Genomic DNA, 17,603 nt, shown 5'->3' on the forward strand with positions numbered 1-17,603 from the left:
TCAAAGTAAGCCAAAGTTGTTTGATCATGATTTCCCACATTCTCCGCCAGCTTACCGTACACAAATTCAGTGGGGAAGCCATCAGGTGGTCTCAAGTTGCTCCCTTTCCTGCCATTTTTTCACCCACCCAGGCTTTGCAGCATTTGCTCACCACACTCTCCTAGCCACCTGTGGCACCTCCACATCTGCCTGTACTCCACAGCATCTGCTTGCCTGGGACTCCTACTTCTTCCTCCTTAATGACCACATGGTCCTGGGGTTAAAATGGCAACTAGGATTCCCAAGATTGCGGTCACTAAGTGATGCAGTCACCTGACATCAACCATCATTTAGTGACAGAAATTCCAGTCCCAATGGCTGTCTTAACATGAGAATTACCTGCTCTAACAACATTTTTCCCCTTAGCTCCACAACATTGATCTCCTCTCTTCCACAACCCATGAGTAAAACAGACTTAAGTCATTCTTAAGTGTATCAGTTTTTTTAAAAGTAATAAATCCCCACTCAAAGTGATATTTTATAGGAGCAAAAGCAGACAAAGTAGTTTAGAATAGCTCAGGCACAGTCCTTATGTCAGACCCATCTGATATCTTTGCAGTGCTTTGATAAATGAATTTTTCCCCTTTGTCTGGTGACATGAAGGGACGTGATAGAGGAGAAAACTCATCACCTTGCCTAGTATAACCAGCACAATCACAGCTACAACAGTACCTCCAGCAGAAAAGAGACTATAGAGATAGAATGGGATTGGCAATAGGGACAGAAAATGTTATGCTGGCATGGGAAAAACCTTTAGCGATTAAGGTTCCCCATTTTCATTGGGTTGTTTTGTTCTCTCTATCATACCCACAATTATTTCAGAATCCTTCATTTATTCCTTCTTTTATATCCCTCCTTTTATATCTTCTTGGCTTCTCACTGTTGTTTAGCTTGCTTATATTATGCCAAGAACTCCCCAGGTCTGAGATTAAATGAGCAGCTGAGCTTTTGTGCAACGGCCTCCTATCCTGCATTGGTTCAATACCAACTGGAATGCCAAAAGGGACATGGGAGAGGTATAGAAGCAGATGACAGACTAAGGTAGTTTTGTCAGCTTTCAGATCAAAGCAGGATGGCAGAGTGAGTAATCTAACCTTTTTCAACCTGGTACCTTCTAAATGGACAGTGACCAGCATTCCCAGAATTCCCACTATGGCCAATAGACTTGAAAAACTATCTGAGTATTCCATTTTAACAGATTCAGAAAGTACTAGATTCGTTTATTCTATTCTGTTCATTTATATTGTCAAGGAATTATCAATTATTTTAAAGCAAGGAATCATTACTGATTAAAGAATTGTATTGGTCTACTACAAAGGTTGACATCACAGGACCTGCAGAAGGCAGAGCATTCACAATAGCCTTAGGTGGTATCTGAGGAGTCAAAAACATGAAATATGTAATCTCTTTTCAAAAAGGACAAAAAAAGATTTCACATTGGTAAGATCACCAAATCTCATGAGATGTTGGTATTCTGCATCAGATCCCTCAGGATGTAAGTCTAAGCTTCATGAGTTTTCAAAGCTAAACATTCCAGACCTTTATGATATTTGGTGAGCCAGTGAGATCAAGCAATGGTACCCAGCACTTCAAAAGGTTATTGATACCAAGGCATGTTAACTGAATGGCAAATGGAATGGGGGAGAGGAGTGTTTCCATGCATTTTAATCCCTGCCACCATGTCTTCATCTGGTAGTTTGGGCTGACAGAGAGTGACTGGCCCAGAGTAACCTACTAAACTGTATACTGGATTGAGGACCTAAGCTCCTGTATTCCTTTTCCAATTTCAGTATACTTCTTTCCAGAAATAGAACAAAATATAACAGCATTCCTCATTGCACATGAAGGCAGACAGTCTAACCTGGATGCATAGGCAAAGCAAACTCCAAGGCAAATAAAGAGCTTCTCTTAATGCATTTATTTCCTGTTCTATCTGGTGTTTTTGGTTTAATACATACCCCACACCACATATGTGAAATTCCTTAATTTCACCATTTATTTTTTGAAGTAAAAACAAGTATTGCAATGAATTCTTTTCTCACTTTGCTTTACTTTTTATAAATGTCTAGTTGAAGCCAGGCTGGATAACTTCAATTCTCAAATTATAGGAGCTCAGACATTGTAGCTGTTGTTAGATTTCATATGAGATGAAGTTTGAATGCAAAAAAGCACGGACACAGCACCTCTGAGATGGTGCAAATCACTCTATTTTATTAGGAACTGCTTTCAATACTGTAAATATTATCCCAGTAATAAATAATTCCACCTCCATATAACAAATGTGACTGTCATCAATTTACATATAATATTTTGTGAATGAATACATTTTTAGCAGCAAACAGAAGCTTTACTATTCACAAACTAACATGGGAAAATAAACTAAGAAAACATAAATCAGCTAGGAATGGAGTTTATTGCAGAGATATCATCAATCCATATAAAAGTACTGGGCTTTCCTGATGTCCCCAAACTGAAAAATTTCAGAAGCATTATTTCCTAAAATAGAAACTTTTAAACAATATTGGCTTTTATTTCCTTGAAACTATGCTGCAAAACTGGAGAATAGAAACCTGGAAGACTCATAATAAATCCAAGACTTTTTGTAAAGACACAGCCCTTCTACAATAAGGAATATATGTCATGCAATCTAGGGCAGCCAGTAATACAGTAAAGGAGTAACTGAATTTTGAATTTTCTCAGTAAGGCTCAGAATTATTTTTCCTTTGAAACCCTGAGATTCAAAACTGGAAATTGCTCCAAAAAACCCCCAAAAAGCAATTGGGCCTTTGTGATCCCATGAATCTGATATACTACAGATTTTCATATTTTAAGAAACCTCTAGCAATTTTTGCTAGGATCTACATCAGTACTCTTCTCATGACAATGAATGTGTTGCTGGAATAGACTGACATATATAAATACATTCCATTCCTATGCTCTTCCCATAATGTCACAGTAGTTGATATTCAGACTTGGAAGAGGTCAGCAAAAATTCATATACCCAAACATTTTCAGTAGGAGATAAATGACAAATAGATGCCTTTTCTGTTCTACTGTCCTATTTCAGAAGCAATGCATGCTGAGATATGCCTAATGGCATGAATTATATTGGCAGCTTTTTAGGATAGGGATGATGTTCATAAATATACTTGGGACAGGGTAGAATAAGTGAACCAAAGTTTCTGAATTCACAAATATCTTTGGCCAGCTCAAATGAACAGTCATGCAATTTAGCTTAATAGCAGAAAGGATCTGTTAAAATCTATTTTCCAACAGCCTCCTACTCAACTAGCTGAATAGCTCCAGAATAATCTCTCTTTCTTATATTGGCTGTATTAATCAAAGTATAACAAATTTTATTATAGCTTTGAATAACTAAAACAATTCCTCCCAAGTCCATGCTCTCTGCTTATGGCAGGAAACTCAAGAATCTCCATTCAGGTCAAAAAACTTTCAGCTTCAGCACCTTGGAGAGTGGTTCTTTCGCACTTGAATACATGAGGTAAGAACCAGCTGTAGTGTTGAAAGCTTCCCAATCCCTACAGCCAAATGTTGGAAGATGGTGAACTGCTACGAAACCTTCATATCCTTGCCATCTGCAGTGCAGACAAAATAGTTATTCATTTTGTAATTTTCAGTTCATAAAATCTATTCTTCCAGTACTTACAGTTGTTTTCTTACTGTGGAAATGAAGTGGAGAAACATTCCTTTTATGTAAACTCAGAGAATCTACAAGAGAGTTTCCTCAACCTGATATTCCCCAGATGTACTGAGAAATACTCAGTTCCCAAATTCTGAAACAAAATGGCCCAATAGGCAGGTGGCTGGGAACTTAGGAGTCCAAGCAATATATTGGAAAAGTCTGACTTCTAATATGTAATAGAACACAAATAGGCAATTTGGTATTTTCCATATTATTATGACTACAACACTTACAATGCTTTGGGTTTGGGCTGTACTGACTGGAGCTGTCCAAAATGTCTAGAAGACATCATAATGACTATTCTTGATATACAGTAGGTATTTAGCATATCTACTAGCAGTGTATTATTCATTCGAGATAGGTTTTATTATCATACAGATAATTCAAACATAGAATTATTTAAACCAAATTTCCTCAGGCTGGGCTCCCAGGTGTTCGCTAGCCTCCAGCAACTCCTATCATCTGTATCAATTTCTTACTGAATAACTACTGAACTTTTTTTTTTGAGTTCAGGACTTTCCAATCTCTCCAGCAGGGGTGTCAAACTGCTGGCACACAGGCTGGATGCATCATGCGGAAGCCGCACCCACCCCATTGCCAGCAATGGCAAAACCGTCCCGATACATTGCACGATGTCACGTGACATCGCGACTTTGACATGTCTGCTCTACAGGGACATAGGGAAAGAGATTTATGCTAATAAAGCTACAGAACAGGTGTAATCTATCAAAATGCATACACAGACCATTACCTCAAATCTCTCAGAGCAAAGGAATATGAATGCCACATTATGTCATGTTTGCATGTATTGAATGACTTCTACCCATCTTTTTGGAGAGATGGGTTTTTAGATTTTTTACCCAGTGTACTGTATATCCTGGATGGGATTTTCAGCTTCACTGACCACTGGAAGGCAGATATTACAAGACAGTTTTCTCATCAGATTTAGGTAACCAACTGTTATTCTGTGAGGTTCAAACCAGCTGTTATTCTATGGGGTTCAATTCCCAGGAGAAGATTTGAAGGGACAAGTAGAAAGTGTGGGTCAGCCCAATGTGTGGGGATTTTCCCCCCTTCTCTCCTTCCCTTGAATAGTTAGTTCACCAATGTAAGTGTTTCTGATATGGAGTCTACTGCACACTGACAATCTGGAGGACAGACCTGCACTGAACTACATGTGCAACACCCATCAGTTACAGCACCCATCTTCCCACCTAAAATCTGTTTGCAGAAGCCAACATAATGTGCGTGTGTGTACACAGAGACAGAGTGGAGAACATCAAATGTAACACTTTTATTTTAAAAAAGTGAAAAAGGAAAAACTTAACCTTTTGCTTACTAGATAAAGAGCTTGGGTGCATGAGCCAGGGTTTAGTTTCTGTTCTGAAAAAATGAGTTTTCAAAAGTAATTTTCAAAAGCTTTTCATGTAGGTACAACAAGAAGAAGTAATTTATAAGGGAAATTTCAGGAACAGCTAAACACCAGATCTGTTCCAATGACCTAGTTGTTTTAATCTGGATGTTTGCTATTTAGCCTCAAGAATAGAGGGTGACAGAACAGTAATCTTCAGTATATCCCTTCTTCCTCTAAAGATTAACATAATAATAGGGATTCCATCTTTTTTATTTTATTTTCGTCCTTTTATATGTCCTAATATATGCAAATGACAAAACTGAGGCATTTTCTCTTATTACTTACCTGTAAATAATACTGTTTACAGAGAAGGTCACACCGTCATAGGAATTTGCAACAACCAGAAAGCTGTCTTCTCCCACTGAAAAGAATTCCCAGTCTAAAGCACTGTGACACAAACAAACCAAATAGGAAAATATTGCAAAAGTCAGAGAACCAGTGATGAACACACCCTGTTTCCTTTTATATTAGTATGGGGTGTGTGGGGGAAAGGCAGCATACGCCATAATTTTCTGAGATCAGTATAATTTCTGAAAATGAAAATGTTAATGCTTCTATTATTTATTTCTATTGGCAAGACCAATTTAAGACAATATTCTAGATGTATTTTTAGAATATGAAAACAAACTCAAACATTCCTGAAAATATTTTTTTTTAACTAGAAGAACCCCGTGCTGATGTTTTGAGCAATACTCAGAAAAAGCACCTGTATGTAGGGATGTCCTGAAACTTGACAAACAGCTGTGCTGTGATGTTAAGCTCATAGATGGTAGAATTAATGGCAAAGGTGTTGATCGGTGGTACAGTGCTACTGTCGTAACTATGGCTGTTTGCCACAGCAAGAAAGACTCTGCTTCCGATGTAAAAAACCTCCCAGTCAGCAGCACCAAAAGTCTAGAAAAAGGGAGGAGGAAAAAAGAGAAGACTTTCAGTGAGTCATATCTGGATATATTTTATAATCTGACCCAGTGTGAGGAGGAAATGTCTAGAGCAGGGGTAGGCAACCTCGGCTCTTTTATGACTCATGGACTTCAACTCCCAGAATTCCTGAGTCAGCTATGCTGACTCAGGAATTCTGGGAGTTGAAGTCCATGAGTCATAAAAGAGCCAAGGCTGCCTACCCCTGGTCTAGAGGATTTGCCTTTCTCTCCAAAAATTTATTTATTTATTATTTATTAAATTTTTATACCGCCCTTCTCCCGAAGGACTCAGGGCGGTGTACAGGGCAATAAATATTAGAAACGAAATACAAAAGTTAAAAAACAATTAAATATTATGCCCGATATATACAGTAATTTAAAAAACCAAGTTAAAACCCCAACCCCTAACCCATCAAACCAGGCTGGATTGCTCAAATAAATAAGTTTTTAGATCACGCCGGAAGGAGCGAAGGTCGGGGGCCATCCGGAGCTCGACCGGCAAGCGGTTCCACAGGTCTGGCGCGCCCACAGAGAACGCCCTCCCCCTAGGGGCCACCAGTCGACATTCTTTGATCGGAGGCACCCTGAGGAGACCAAAAATTAATTTGGCACACTAGGCTAACTAACTATAAGCTTCAATTAACAGCTTGTACAAATGTTACATTTTTTTAATGGTAATCCCCAGATTATTTGACTCTAAAGCGAACAGATGTTTTCCCTTCAGGCTGTCTATTATTGAACATCTGTTGTAACTGACCCACAAACTTATATTTCATGATAAGGAGTAACCCAACAGGAAAATGTTATTTGTAAAAAAGTTGAAAAATCTTTCTAGCTGAACTCAGCTTCTGGATAAAACATGTCTTTCTTGGCCTGTGGCTTTCTCAACAATAATCTGCCACTGGTTTACTTTTGACATTTTTAAAAGATTTATCAGTCTAGTGCAGAGCATTGTGATTTCCTAACCTCACATCCAACCAGGGCTGATTCTATTTAACTTTTTTCAGATGTGGGGGTGTCACTTTTTAAGAATATTCACTTAAATTCAACTTGATTCATGATGAATTCATCATATGTGATAAAACATATTAATATATTTTTCTTAAAATACATTATAAATGTGGTTTGCCAGCATTTCTCCTTCACTTCTGAATCATATCTGGATAATTTATTTTGTTTAGGGCTTAAATTTCCCATTTAATTCTATCAAAGATTTACAACAATTTATAATTAAATAGAGTTAAAACACAAGACGTAGTTACAATAATTGAATCTAACTGCAGTTATAATAATTGGATAGAACTTTATTAACCAAGCCAATACACAATGGTTAACATCCCAAATAATAATAATGGCAAAAAGTGTTAAGCACAACAGATTCTCTAGAAGAGTGGAAGCTTTTTCATGGTATTGGGACCATAACTAGAAACAGTGGCCTAAGGCCTCCTCACATCATGGAAATGGTAAGCATCCAATAGCCTCTCCTAGACCTAGGAGATAAGTTGGATCATTGCAGGCCAGAACAGACCACTTGCAAATATGAAATATAAATAGGTCGAAAACAGCACTTTGAATTGTACTAGAAATGTATTGATAAGAAGTGCAGTATCCACATATTATATATTTCTAGTGGCCTGGACCTGCCAGTAAGCTAATCATTGCATTTTATACCATTCTGTTTCACAATGCTTTCAAAGTCACTCCCATACAGAGTGCATTACATTAATCTAAATACACGAGTTATAATGACAAATTTCTCACACTCCAGAACAAACTACAACTAGCACACCAATCACAGCAAACAAAAGACCATCCTGGCCTCAAGTTTCCATCTGGTACCCAGAAGTAAATGTGAATTCAGGAGGACACCAAAGTTGAAGACCTATTACCGCAAGAGTAGCACTGCCTCCCTTAGGAACACCTTTGGAGCTGACTGAGAATCACGGTGGACTAACACTAACTCCATCTTGTTTTGATTCATCTTCAGCATATTCTGTTCATCCAACAGCCTCCAGACACTAGGAAAAGACTTCCACACAAATACCAGCCTAGCCATCAACCTAAGAAGATCAGTGTAGTGGAAGAGGACAAAGCGGTAGGGTAATTTTTCAAGCAATTAAACCACGCTTGCTACTTTAACTTACTTTTTCATCCACATAAATGTAACTTATTCTATGTGTACATAGAACTATAATCACATGGTTTTCTGTATGCAACAGTATTCAATTCCAACTTATCTTTTACAGATATATTCATTTAATTTATTAAATTAGTTACAAATTGTGTTTCATAAATAAAAGGCTCCCCTGATAGCCAGTATTTTTAAAAACATTGCCATATGAAACAAATCATTTGAAAACAGAACATTTACCTAACTTTAAGATAGGTAGGTAAACAAACAATCTTTAAAAATGGAATATAAAAAAGTTAAAAAACAAAAAAAATTTGCCTATCTAAAGCTAAACAAAGGTGGTGGTGGTGGTGGGGGGAAATCTGACTTTCTTATGGAGGTGACATTGACAGAGCTCTTGTTCTAAATCTACAATCACATTCCCCGGTATGCATATTTACATACAATGGATAAAAATTTAATTGTTTGATCAGGACTTTGCCTAAGCATTTAAAGAAATTGGTTTTCCCATTGTTATATCTTACCGAGATTGACTGGAAAAGCTGGAAACCTCCATTGAGCCAAATGTAGATGTTAGAGTAGATCTTGGTTGATGTTCCATTGAATGTATTGGCTACTACCAGGAAGGAATAAGGGCCAATAGTGAAAAATTCCCAGTCATAGGCTCCTGAGGTAGGAATAGTCTGATTGGCTTCAAAAAGCCCTTTTCTAGAGTTCCACCTATATATGACACTATTGATATTGTGGTTATCTCCTAGAGAAGAGAAAGGAAAGGATAATGTCAATGGATGTGGTGTAGAAACACGGTAAGACAGAAGGAGATGATAGATGCACAACATATAACTACACTGATATTAGATATGTTTATTACTAACTTCATTTAATTTGAGTTTTTAAATTAATTTGATGAGGAAAGCCAAGCCAGAACTTGGAAATGAAAAAAAAAGAAAAAAGAAGAAGAATGATACATGTAATAAAGACAATGCCATACTCTTAAATGAAAAGCCAGAATGAATCTTGATTACTTTTAAAACCATAGTTTCAGCTTCTGTTCCATTTGCTCACAGGTTTAAATTAGCCAAAGATACCTAAGTTGTGACTTAGTAACAAACCATAAATTTAAATGTGTAAGTGAACAATTAGATCTTGTCTCCAGACCCATTGGCCAAAGAGAAGAAGGAAGAAGGAAAGAAGAACCAGACAAGTCTGAGTTATGGGAATATAATGTTAATTCAGTCTATATAGAACAATGTGTTTCCAAGTGAAATACCATTCTTTGTGGACAACTGTTCTAGTAACTTTGTAAACTAAGTACTAATTTGAAAGTGGAGATGTTATTTCGGTCTCCCAAACATACAGTGGTTTGCAAGGAAAAAAGAACACGAGTGACAGGGGAGAGGGGAAAAAACTGGCATGCAAGGATTAGAGTTAAAACTTTTTAATCAGTTAAGCAAAAAAAATTAATCATTTCCCCTAATTTATTTATTTCTGTAAAAATGATGGGGATAACAGTCAATACCTGACTGATATGTTTACATTTTATTTTCACATCATCCTTGCTTACTTCGTATATATCTATATATCTATAATAAGCACATAAATCTATTTAGAATTCCTTCTATACGACAATATTATCTCAGCAGACCACTTGATGGCGGTACATTCTTATTTCAGAGATCAGATAGTTCCACAAACAAAATCTTTCTTTAGTTTCAAATTGATTCTACTTGTATTCCAAACAAATTTATTCCAAACAAATTAGACAAACTGATGGATAATCAAGCTGCCAGTGACTATAAATCATGACTATTATATGTTACCTCCAGAATCAAGATACTAAGTTTATGAATGCTGCCTTATAAAGTAGGATTTTCTTTTCTTCTGTTCAGTTGTATCAGAAACTGCCAGGACAAGTCCCTACGGTTTTCTTGGCAAGGCTCTTGAGAAGTGATTTGCCATTGCCTCCTTCCTAGGCTGAGAGAAAGTGACTGGCCCAAGATCACCCAGCTGGCTTCACGACCAAAGCAGAACTAGAACTCACAGTCTCCAGTTTGTAGTCTGAATCTTAACTACTGTGCTAAGCTAGCTCTCAAGTTAAGACAGAAAGACATAAATATAGTAAGATCCTAACTCAATGTACTATTTATCTATTTATTTAAATCTCAATGTTTGCTAAAAAAAAATCAAGGTTATCTTATTTGCATCCGTTTTCATCATTTGAATGATAATAGTATTATCAATATGAATCAACCCACTGCATGATGTAGGCCTTTTTTTACTGAAGAGTATAGACTATAATTTACCACACCATCCCAGTACAGATTATTAGATGGCTTTATTTTTTACAAGCCATTCAGTCTGGTATCCTATCATTGCCTCCCCATGTAGTTATAAACTTTAAAGGCTCAAATCTTATGCCAATAAAAATGGCAAAATTCCAATCATAAGAGGAGTCAATGAAAAAGGAAAGAAAATGTACATGTGCAGATTAAACATTAGTATTCAGATACCTTTTCTATGATTAGCCACTGCAAGAAAGGTCTCTCCATCAATGACAAATGCCTCCCAATCCCTAGCACTGTGAGTGACAATCCTCTGGAACACAGTAAATTTCTCTTTTCTATAGTTCCATTTATAAATTACAGAAAACTCATGACCCCTTGGATTCTGATCAAGATTAGCCACTACAAGGAAAAGCTGAAAAGCAAAGAAGCAACAATTTAGGCAATCATTTTGCACAGAACAATCACAAGCACAAAAATTGTAGACTTAATTCTTAACATAATATGAATTTGCCTTGCAACAACATAGCAAGAGATGCATTTAAGGCTACATATCATTTTTATCTGAATTGGGTTGAGTCATTGTTTCTTTATAAGATTCACTAGATATTTGCATCAAATCAAGGATTCTCCAAAGTAGGCCAGATCTGAATATGAATTCTCCAATGCTTTGCTGGCATCATAGATACAATATTTGGAAAAACAGGGAGACAGACCAGCTCTATCTGCAAACAACTTCATCTTAAGTTTCCCTTACATCATAATTACACAGTTATGAAATAAGCATGTAAACTTTATAGTTACAATTTAAATGAAACAGTTTCTGAACCAAATATATTTTGAGTGGAGGAACACGTGAATACATAAACTATTTTATACACTCTAAGATACACAATTTAATAAAACAGAAAAAAACTCTAATAGGCTTTTTTCCAATACCCAGGAAATATGGCTCAGCCATATGCATAGCCCAGCTCCACCCATTTAGACCAGGCCCCACCCCTCCCCATATGTCAAGTCTTACTCCTGGCCACCAAAAGATTGTTCCTCCCTGTTCTTGATTTTGGCTGAAATCAGAATGGGTGCACCAACATTTGATTTTTTTCCCCCGATTCCTTTTTATGAAAGCTCTACACTCAACAAAATAATAGTTTGAAAATTAAGCAGAACAGGGTTTTCCAGCATCTATTGCTTCACTTCTTATTTTAATAGTAGCAGGCTACCCTTCTGGTAATATTCTCAGACTCTCTCACAATGCAATAACAAACACAGATGGCAGTAAGGCAAACCAAAGTACGTAGGTAATGAGGTAATCAAGCAGAGACAGTTTTAGGATAATCTTACAACTTGTCCACCCAACTGAGGCTGCAGACCAGTTCACCTTGTTAAAAGATGGAAACAATGGAGTGTGTATCCAACACATCTGGCAAACATTGGAGATGGTGGATGCTCAAACACACATTTTTTTAAGAAGAAAAACCTTGTTTATTCGTATTGGCAGTCCTCAACTTCCAACCATTCATTTAGCGACAAGCAAAGTCAATGAGGTAAGCTGAATTCACTTAATAACCACATGATTCACTTAATGATTGCAGCGGTTCATTTAATAACCCTGGCAAAAAGGTCATAAAATCAGACAAGACTCATTTAACAACTACCTTGCTTAGCAACAGAAATCCTGGTCTTAATTGTGGTAGTAAGTTGAGGATCACCTGCATTTTTTTTTATATTTTAATGTTCATTTCTAGCCAAGAGCTTAGAGTCTCTTCATTTTATTCTCATGGTTGTTGTTTTTAAAAATAGGAGTTTTCTGAATAGGCCATAGATTTGTTTCTACTAACCAATCTTTAGCAGTGCTTATTTTTTTAGTTCTTTCTACGGCAGGGGTAGGCAACCTTGGCTCTTTTATGACTCGTGGACTTCAACTCAACTTCGACTTCAACTGTTCTACGGCATCAGTTTGGTACTACACCCTTTTGAATAATGATCCTGGACATCTTCAATAAGTTTGTCATAAAAATTACGACTCTTAACTTGTTGCAATTGTCTTCCATCACAGAAAATGCAAGTCCTATGCTGTCTAGCTTTGGATAAATTACTTAACAACAGATTTGATTAACTCAAATAAGAGAATACTTAATTTAAAATAAAAGAATACATAATTTACACTGTACCTTTTTTCCTACAGTGAAGAATTCCCAGGACTGAGCTTGGTAGGTGGGGAGATTTTGGTAAGGCACAAATTTTTCATCAATCCATTTGTAAATGGCTGATCCAGGAGGAGTGAAGCGATTAGCAGTAGCTACAAAAAGACCCACCTTAGGGATGACAAATATCTCAATGCCCAAAGTTTCGGAATTTGTAGCTAATCTCTGGTATTCTTCCAAATAGTCCAATCTTTCTTCAACTAGAAAATGACAAGGAAACCAATTGTCACTATCAAGGGAATGCTGCAGACATGATGATCCAGCAGAATAATTATTCCTGGTCATCTACTTTTCTTTTTTTCACTGTGCATGTATCTTGGCCTTAAATTCTCTTTCAAACGTGTTCACTCATCCTGTCTGATCTTATTCAAAATTAATCAATACAAATAAATATTTATCCACTCTACTCATAGGATCATACCACATCATATAAACTTTGTTGAAACTAGTTATGGCAAAAAGAATAGAATAGAATAGTATAGAATAGAATAGAATAGAATAGAATAGAATAGAATAGAATAGAATAGAATAGAATAGAATAGAATAGAATAGAATAGAATAGAATAGAATAGAATAGGAGCTGGAAGGGACCTTGGAGGTCTTCTAGTCCAGCCCCCTGCTCAAGCAGGAGAACCTATACCATTTCAGACAAGTGACTGTCTAGTCTCCTCTTAAAAACCTCCAGTGATGGAGTGCCCACAATTTCTGGAGGCAAGCTGTTCCACTGGTTAATTATCCTCACTGTCAGGAAGTTTCTCCTTAATTCCAGGTTGCTTCTCTCTTTGATCAGTTTCCAACCGTTGTTTCTTATTCTGCCCTCTGGTGCTTTGGAGAATAGTTTGACACCCTCTTCTTTGTGGCAGCCTCTCAAATACTGGAATACTGCTATCATGTCACCCCTATTTCTTCTTTTTTTAGACTAGCCATACCCAAGTCCTGCAGCCGTTCTTCATATGTTTTAGTCTCCAGGCCTTTGAGCATTTTAGTTGCTCTTCTCTGAACTTTTTCCAAAATATCAACATTTTTTTTGTAGTATGGTGGCCAAAATTGCAGTATTCCAGGTGTGGTCTTACTACAGTTTTATAAAGCGGTACTAATACTTCATATGATCTTGATTCTATGCCTCTGTTTACACAACCCAGGATTGTATTAGCTTTTTTGGCTGCTGCTACACACTGCTGGCTCATAGTCAAGTGATCGTCCACTAGGACTCCAAGGTCGCTCTCACAGTTACTGTTTGTGTGCCAGGTCTCACCTAATCTGTACTTATACCTTTGATTTTTCCTGCCTAAATGCAAAACTTTGCTTTTCTTCACATTAAAATTCATTTTGTTGGATAGGCTCCATTGTTCAAGTTTGTCAAGATCTTTTTAGATCCTGAGCTTGTCTTCTGGGGTGTTGGCTATTCCTGCCAGTTTAGTGTCATCTGCAAATTTGATGAGTTCCCCTTCAATTCCCTCATCTAAGTCATTTATGAAGATATTAAAGAGTACTGGGCCTAAGACGGAGCCTTATGGTACCCCATTGCTTACTTCTCTTCATGTTGATGTAGTGCCATTGAGGACTACTCGCTGAATACAGTTTGTCGGTCAGCTACAGATCTATCTGGTGGTGATGTTGTCTATCCCACCTTTTTCTAGCTTACTAAGCAGCAGGTTGTGGTCTACTTTATCAAATTCCTTACTGAAATCTAAGCATACTATGTCCACAGAGTTTCGCTGGTCTACTAATTTGGTCACTTTATCAAAGAATGAAATAAGATTGGTTTGGCATGATCTGTTTTTAACAAACCTGTGCTGGCTGCTGGTTATAACTATTTCAGCAGAGTTTCTTATTGTCTTATTAATGCAATTTCTAAGCAGTTTATTTCCACTGCAAAAAAACCCTTCTATTTTTCTGTTATACTCAGGGTGAAGGATCATTTCATTTGAATTTTCTCCATGTTGCTTTTTGCTGGAATTGATAATGTTAATTTATATAATATAACAAACAAGGGAATTAGGTTTTGGGATTTCAAGGAAAATATTTACATTCCATAAACCGGTATTAATAAAAGTTTGAAGCATCCATAGATCAACAATATCCAGTAAGCATTCACCTTCTAGCATGGAAATCCATTCATTCCCAGTACATATATGTAGTCCTTTCTGAACGATGTTTAACCAGAATTGGCCACTTTCAGTCTTGGTGCAAGGAGGGCGGGAACCCAAAGTCAGCTTCATGTCTGCTTCTGAACATCAACAAAAATCAAATGTGATCAGATCAAGATTTGCTCTGACTTTGTAAGAAATGTTATCATGGTGTGGGTCTACCTATTGCATATCACAAAACCAGAATATATCTCTTTACAATATTATTCACATTTAAATATATATATTTCAGAGAACACTTTTGTGGTATGTCTACAAATAAATGAAATAACTGAGTACTCTGGAGATATATTTTTTAAAAAATAAAAATTAATTCTCTTCTTATGTATCATCTGCATATTGGGCTAGACTTAGCAAAGTTTAGACCTATTGATTTTAGAATATTTACTGGTATAGGTAACACAAAAAATTTTCTACTAAGCATTATTAAGAATCTATACAGATTTAAGATAATGTTATTTTTCTGCTGCTTTGTTTGCTGCTGGCAATTGTAATATTGTAATAAACTGATTTAACTAGTTACCTTAACTAGTATAGCTGCTGTAATAACTGCTTCAATAACATATATCTTTTGGTCTTCTAAACTTTAGTAAGCAAGAATTAGTTTAACATTCAACTGTATATTTTTTTTTAAAAAAGAGAGAGAGAGGGAGAGAGAGAGAGAGAGAGAGAGAGAGAGAGAGAGAGAGAAAGAGCACTCAAATAGATTTGCAATAGTGGCGAATATCTGTAGCTCGGGTGTAGGATGAGGGTGAATGTTGGTTCTCCAAGCTTGAGGGTTGGTTTCTAAATGTTTTGTTACCAGGCAAGGTAACATCTTCAGCGGTTCAGAGATTACCTAGCCTGGTAACAAAACATTTGGAAACCAACCCTCAAGCTCGGAGAACCAACCTTCACCCTCATCAAATAGATTTCCCCACCACAGGATGGAGGTTTCAAATTCTCCTGAGCAAATACTAGTGTAATTCTTTCTGATGTATACATGTCAAAATAACTGATTTTGAGAATATTTGGATGGCCTATCATTCATAATTCTGCATTTCCCTTTGAACTAATGACTTCAATAAAGGTTGGACTAAGTATAGTGTTTAAAGTCACGCTCCCTCGACATATAGAACTGCTAATAAATCAAGCATGAGCTAGTCTAAAATTCTGTTTAAACTCAAACTGTATCCTACAAGCCAGAAAAGAAACTACAGCAAACCATGTAAATTATATCATATGAATACAACCAATATGAATCTAGGTTTTAGTTCACTGATCCTCTTCTTCCCTCTATCCAGTGTTATTAAAATCATTCTGCATAGCCATAATTCAACAGGCATCAGAACACTAACAAAACTCCACTCATTCTGACTCTATAGATAAAATTTTTGTGAACTAGTTCCTACGTGGGAATAGTTCCATCTAGAAAAAAAAATTGCACACTATCATGTGCAATTGACCTGTTTGTTTTGCTGCAATTACAACTTTGGGGAAGCAACACTGGCTTCCAAACCCAGGTTTTTGAAGCAAAATAAATACATCCATTTCACACATAATGATGTATTGATCTTCCCTTACATGGATATTATCTCCATGATGAAAAAATAACATGTGCAAAATAGGCATAGAATGTTAGTTTTCAGTTTTCTAGCATTGGTTGTGTTTGCCAGTCCTCATGAAAGCAAGACTGAACATAAAACTAAGAGAAATTGATTTAAGTTCTAAGAGATGCCAAGAAAAACAATAGCTGATGTTCTTAGCAATTATGATAGGCGTATAATTCTTTTGTTTCCTTTCTTGTTTCTGGCTTTCAACAAGTACTCGTTTCCTTGCAGCTATATACCTTTATGCACACACAGAGAGAATCCTAATCTCATTATCCGATGTGCTTTAATGTTAACGTTTTATTAGCGATGGCAGCTAGTCTTCCTGGAGAGTTATGTTTGGGGAGTGCAGTTCAACACCTTGGATATTATCCTAAGGAGTCCCATAGGTACTTTTTTGCTTCTCAAAGTACTTATCTGCTACATGAAATTGAAAGGGAAGGTGATCTGAGGATAGGAACTCTGGTCTTAAGTGAATAATGGTCCTTCCTCAAATCCTGCAATGCAGTCAATTTTCTGAAGCTCAGTTCAGGCTGCATGGCACTGCGGATGGGAATGTGGGGGGAATGAAAGGAAGACATTGGATAGATCAGGGATGGGGAATATTTCTGAATTTATATCAGCCATATTGAGTAGGACCAGGACCTCTGTTTTAGGCTGTCATACCACATTGCAGGAAATACACAGGCTATATTCATAAGACAAACATTGTTGTGGTTTGCTGGTTTTCATTTCATATAGGCTTTGGCTTAACAAGATATTTGAACTCAGTCAGTTATGATTTACTGTGGTTAAACAATCCATGTCTTAGCACAGTAAATAACTTAAGCCTCCACCTGGAAATACTCTGGATCCCCCACCTTCACCTGTAATAGCTATGAGCTATTAAGTATTTTTTTACCACCCAAAGTTTTTCTCACAGTTCTGGGGAAAAGAGATTTAGGCACTGTGATAAAAGTAAAGCTGCGCTCAAGCCAAACTGAACTCCTGACTGTTAATGTCATGTAGTTTCCCTGGCAAAAAAAATTCATAAGTAGTTTACCATTGCTTTTTCCTTTTTTCACTCCTCAGTCTTGCTTACAACCAGGGGATTTTCCTAGTGGGGGCCCATGCACGTATTAGCCTGCATGGTCTGACTCTTTTTAAGTTTTTAAAGATCGGTCAGAGT

At 36.8% G+C, this 17,603-nt stretch overlaps 1 protein-coding gene across 1 annotated transcript in view; it reads right to left on the reverse strand.

Annotated features, from left to right (window-relative positions):
- Nucleotides 1-2,238: 2,238 nt before the first annotated feature.
- TSPEAR (thrombospondin type laminin G domain and EAR repeats) overlaps nucleotides 2,239-17,603 on the reverse strand; it is a 38,762-nt gene continuing 23,397 nt past the window's right edge. Inside the window, exons 6-12 of the mRNA XM_083363726.1 lie at nucleotides 14,795-14,926; nucleotides 12,664-12,896; nucleotides 10,718-10,904; nucleotides 8,732-8,961; nucleotides 5,863-6,050; nucleotides 5,442-5,543; nucleotides 2,239-3,635 (exon numbers count right to left, since the gene is read on the reverse strand). Coding sequence (XP_083219852.1) covers nucleotides 3,482-3,635; nucleotides 5,442-5,543; nucleotides 5,863-6,050; nucleotides 8,732-8,961; nucleotides 10,718-10,904; nucleotides 12,664-12,896; nucleotides 14,795-14,926 — 1,226 coding nt within the window. The 3' untranslated portion in view covers nucleotides 2,239-3,481. The remainder of the gene's footprint in view (nucleotides 3,636-5,441; nucleotides 5,544-5,862; nucleotides 6,051-8,731; nucleotides 8,962-10,717; nucleotides 10,905-12,663; nucleotides 12,897-14,794; nucleotides 14,927-17,603) is intronic.

The sequence above is a fragment of the Vipera ursinii genome, assembly GCF_947247035.1.
Source record: "Vipera ursinii genome assembly, chromosome: 5".
Taxonomy (NCBI): domain Eukaryota; kingdom Metazoa; phylum Chordata; class Lepidosauria; order Squamata; family Viperidae; genus Vipera; species Vipera ursinii.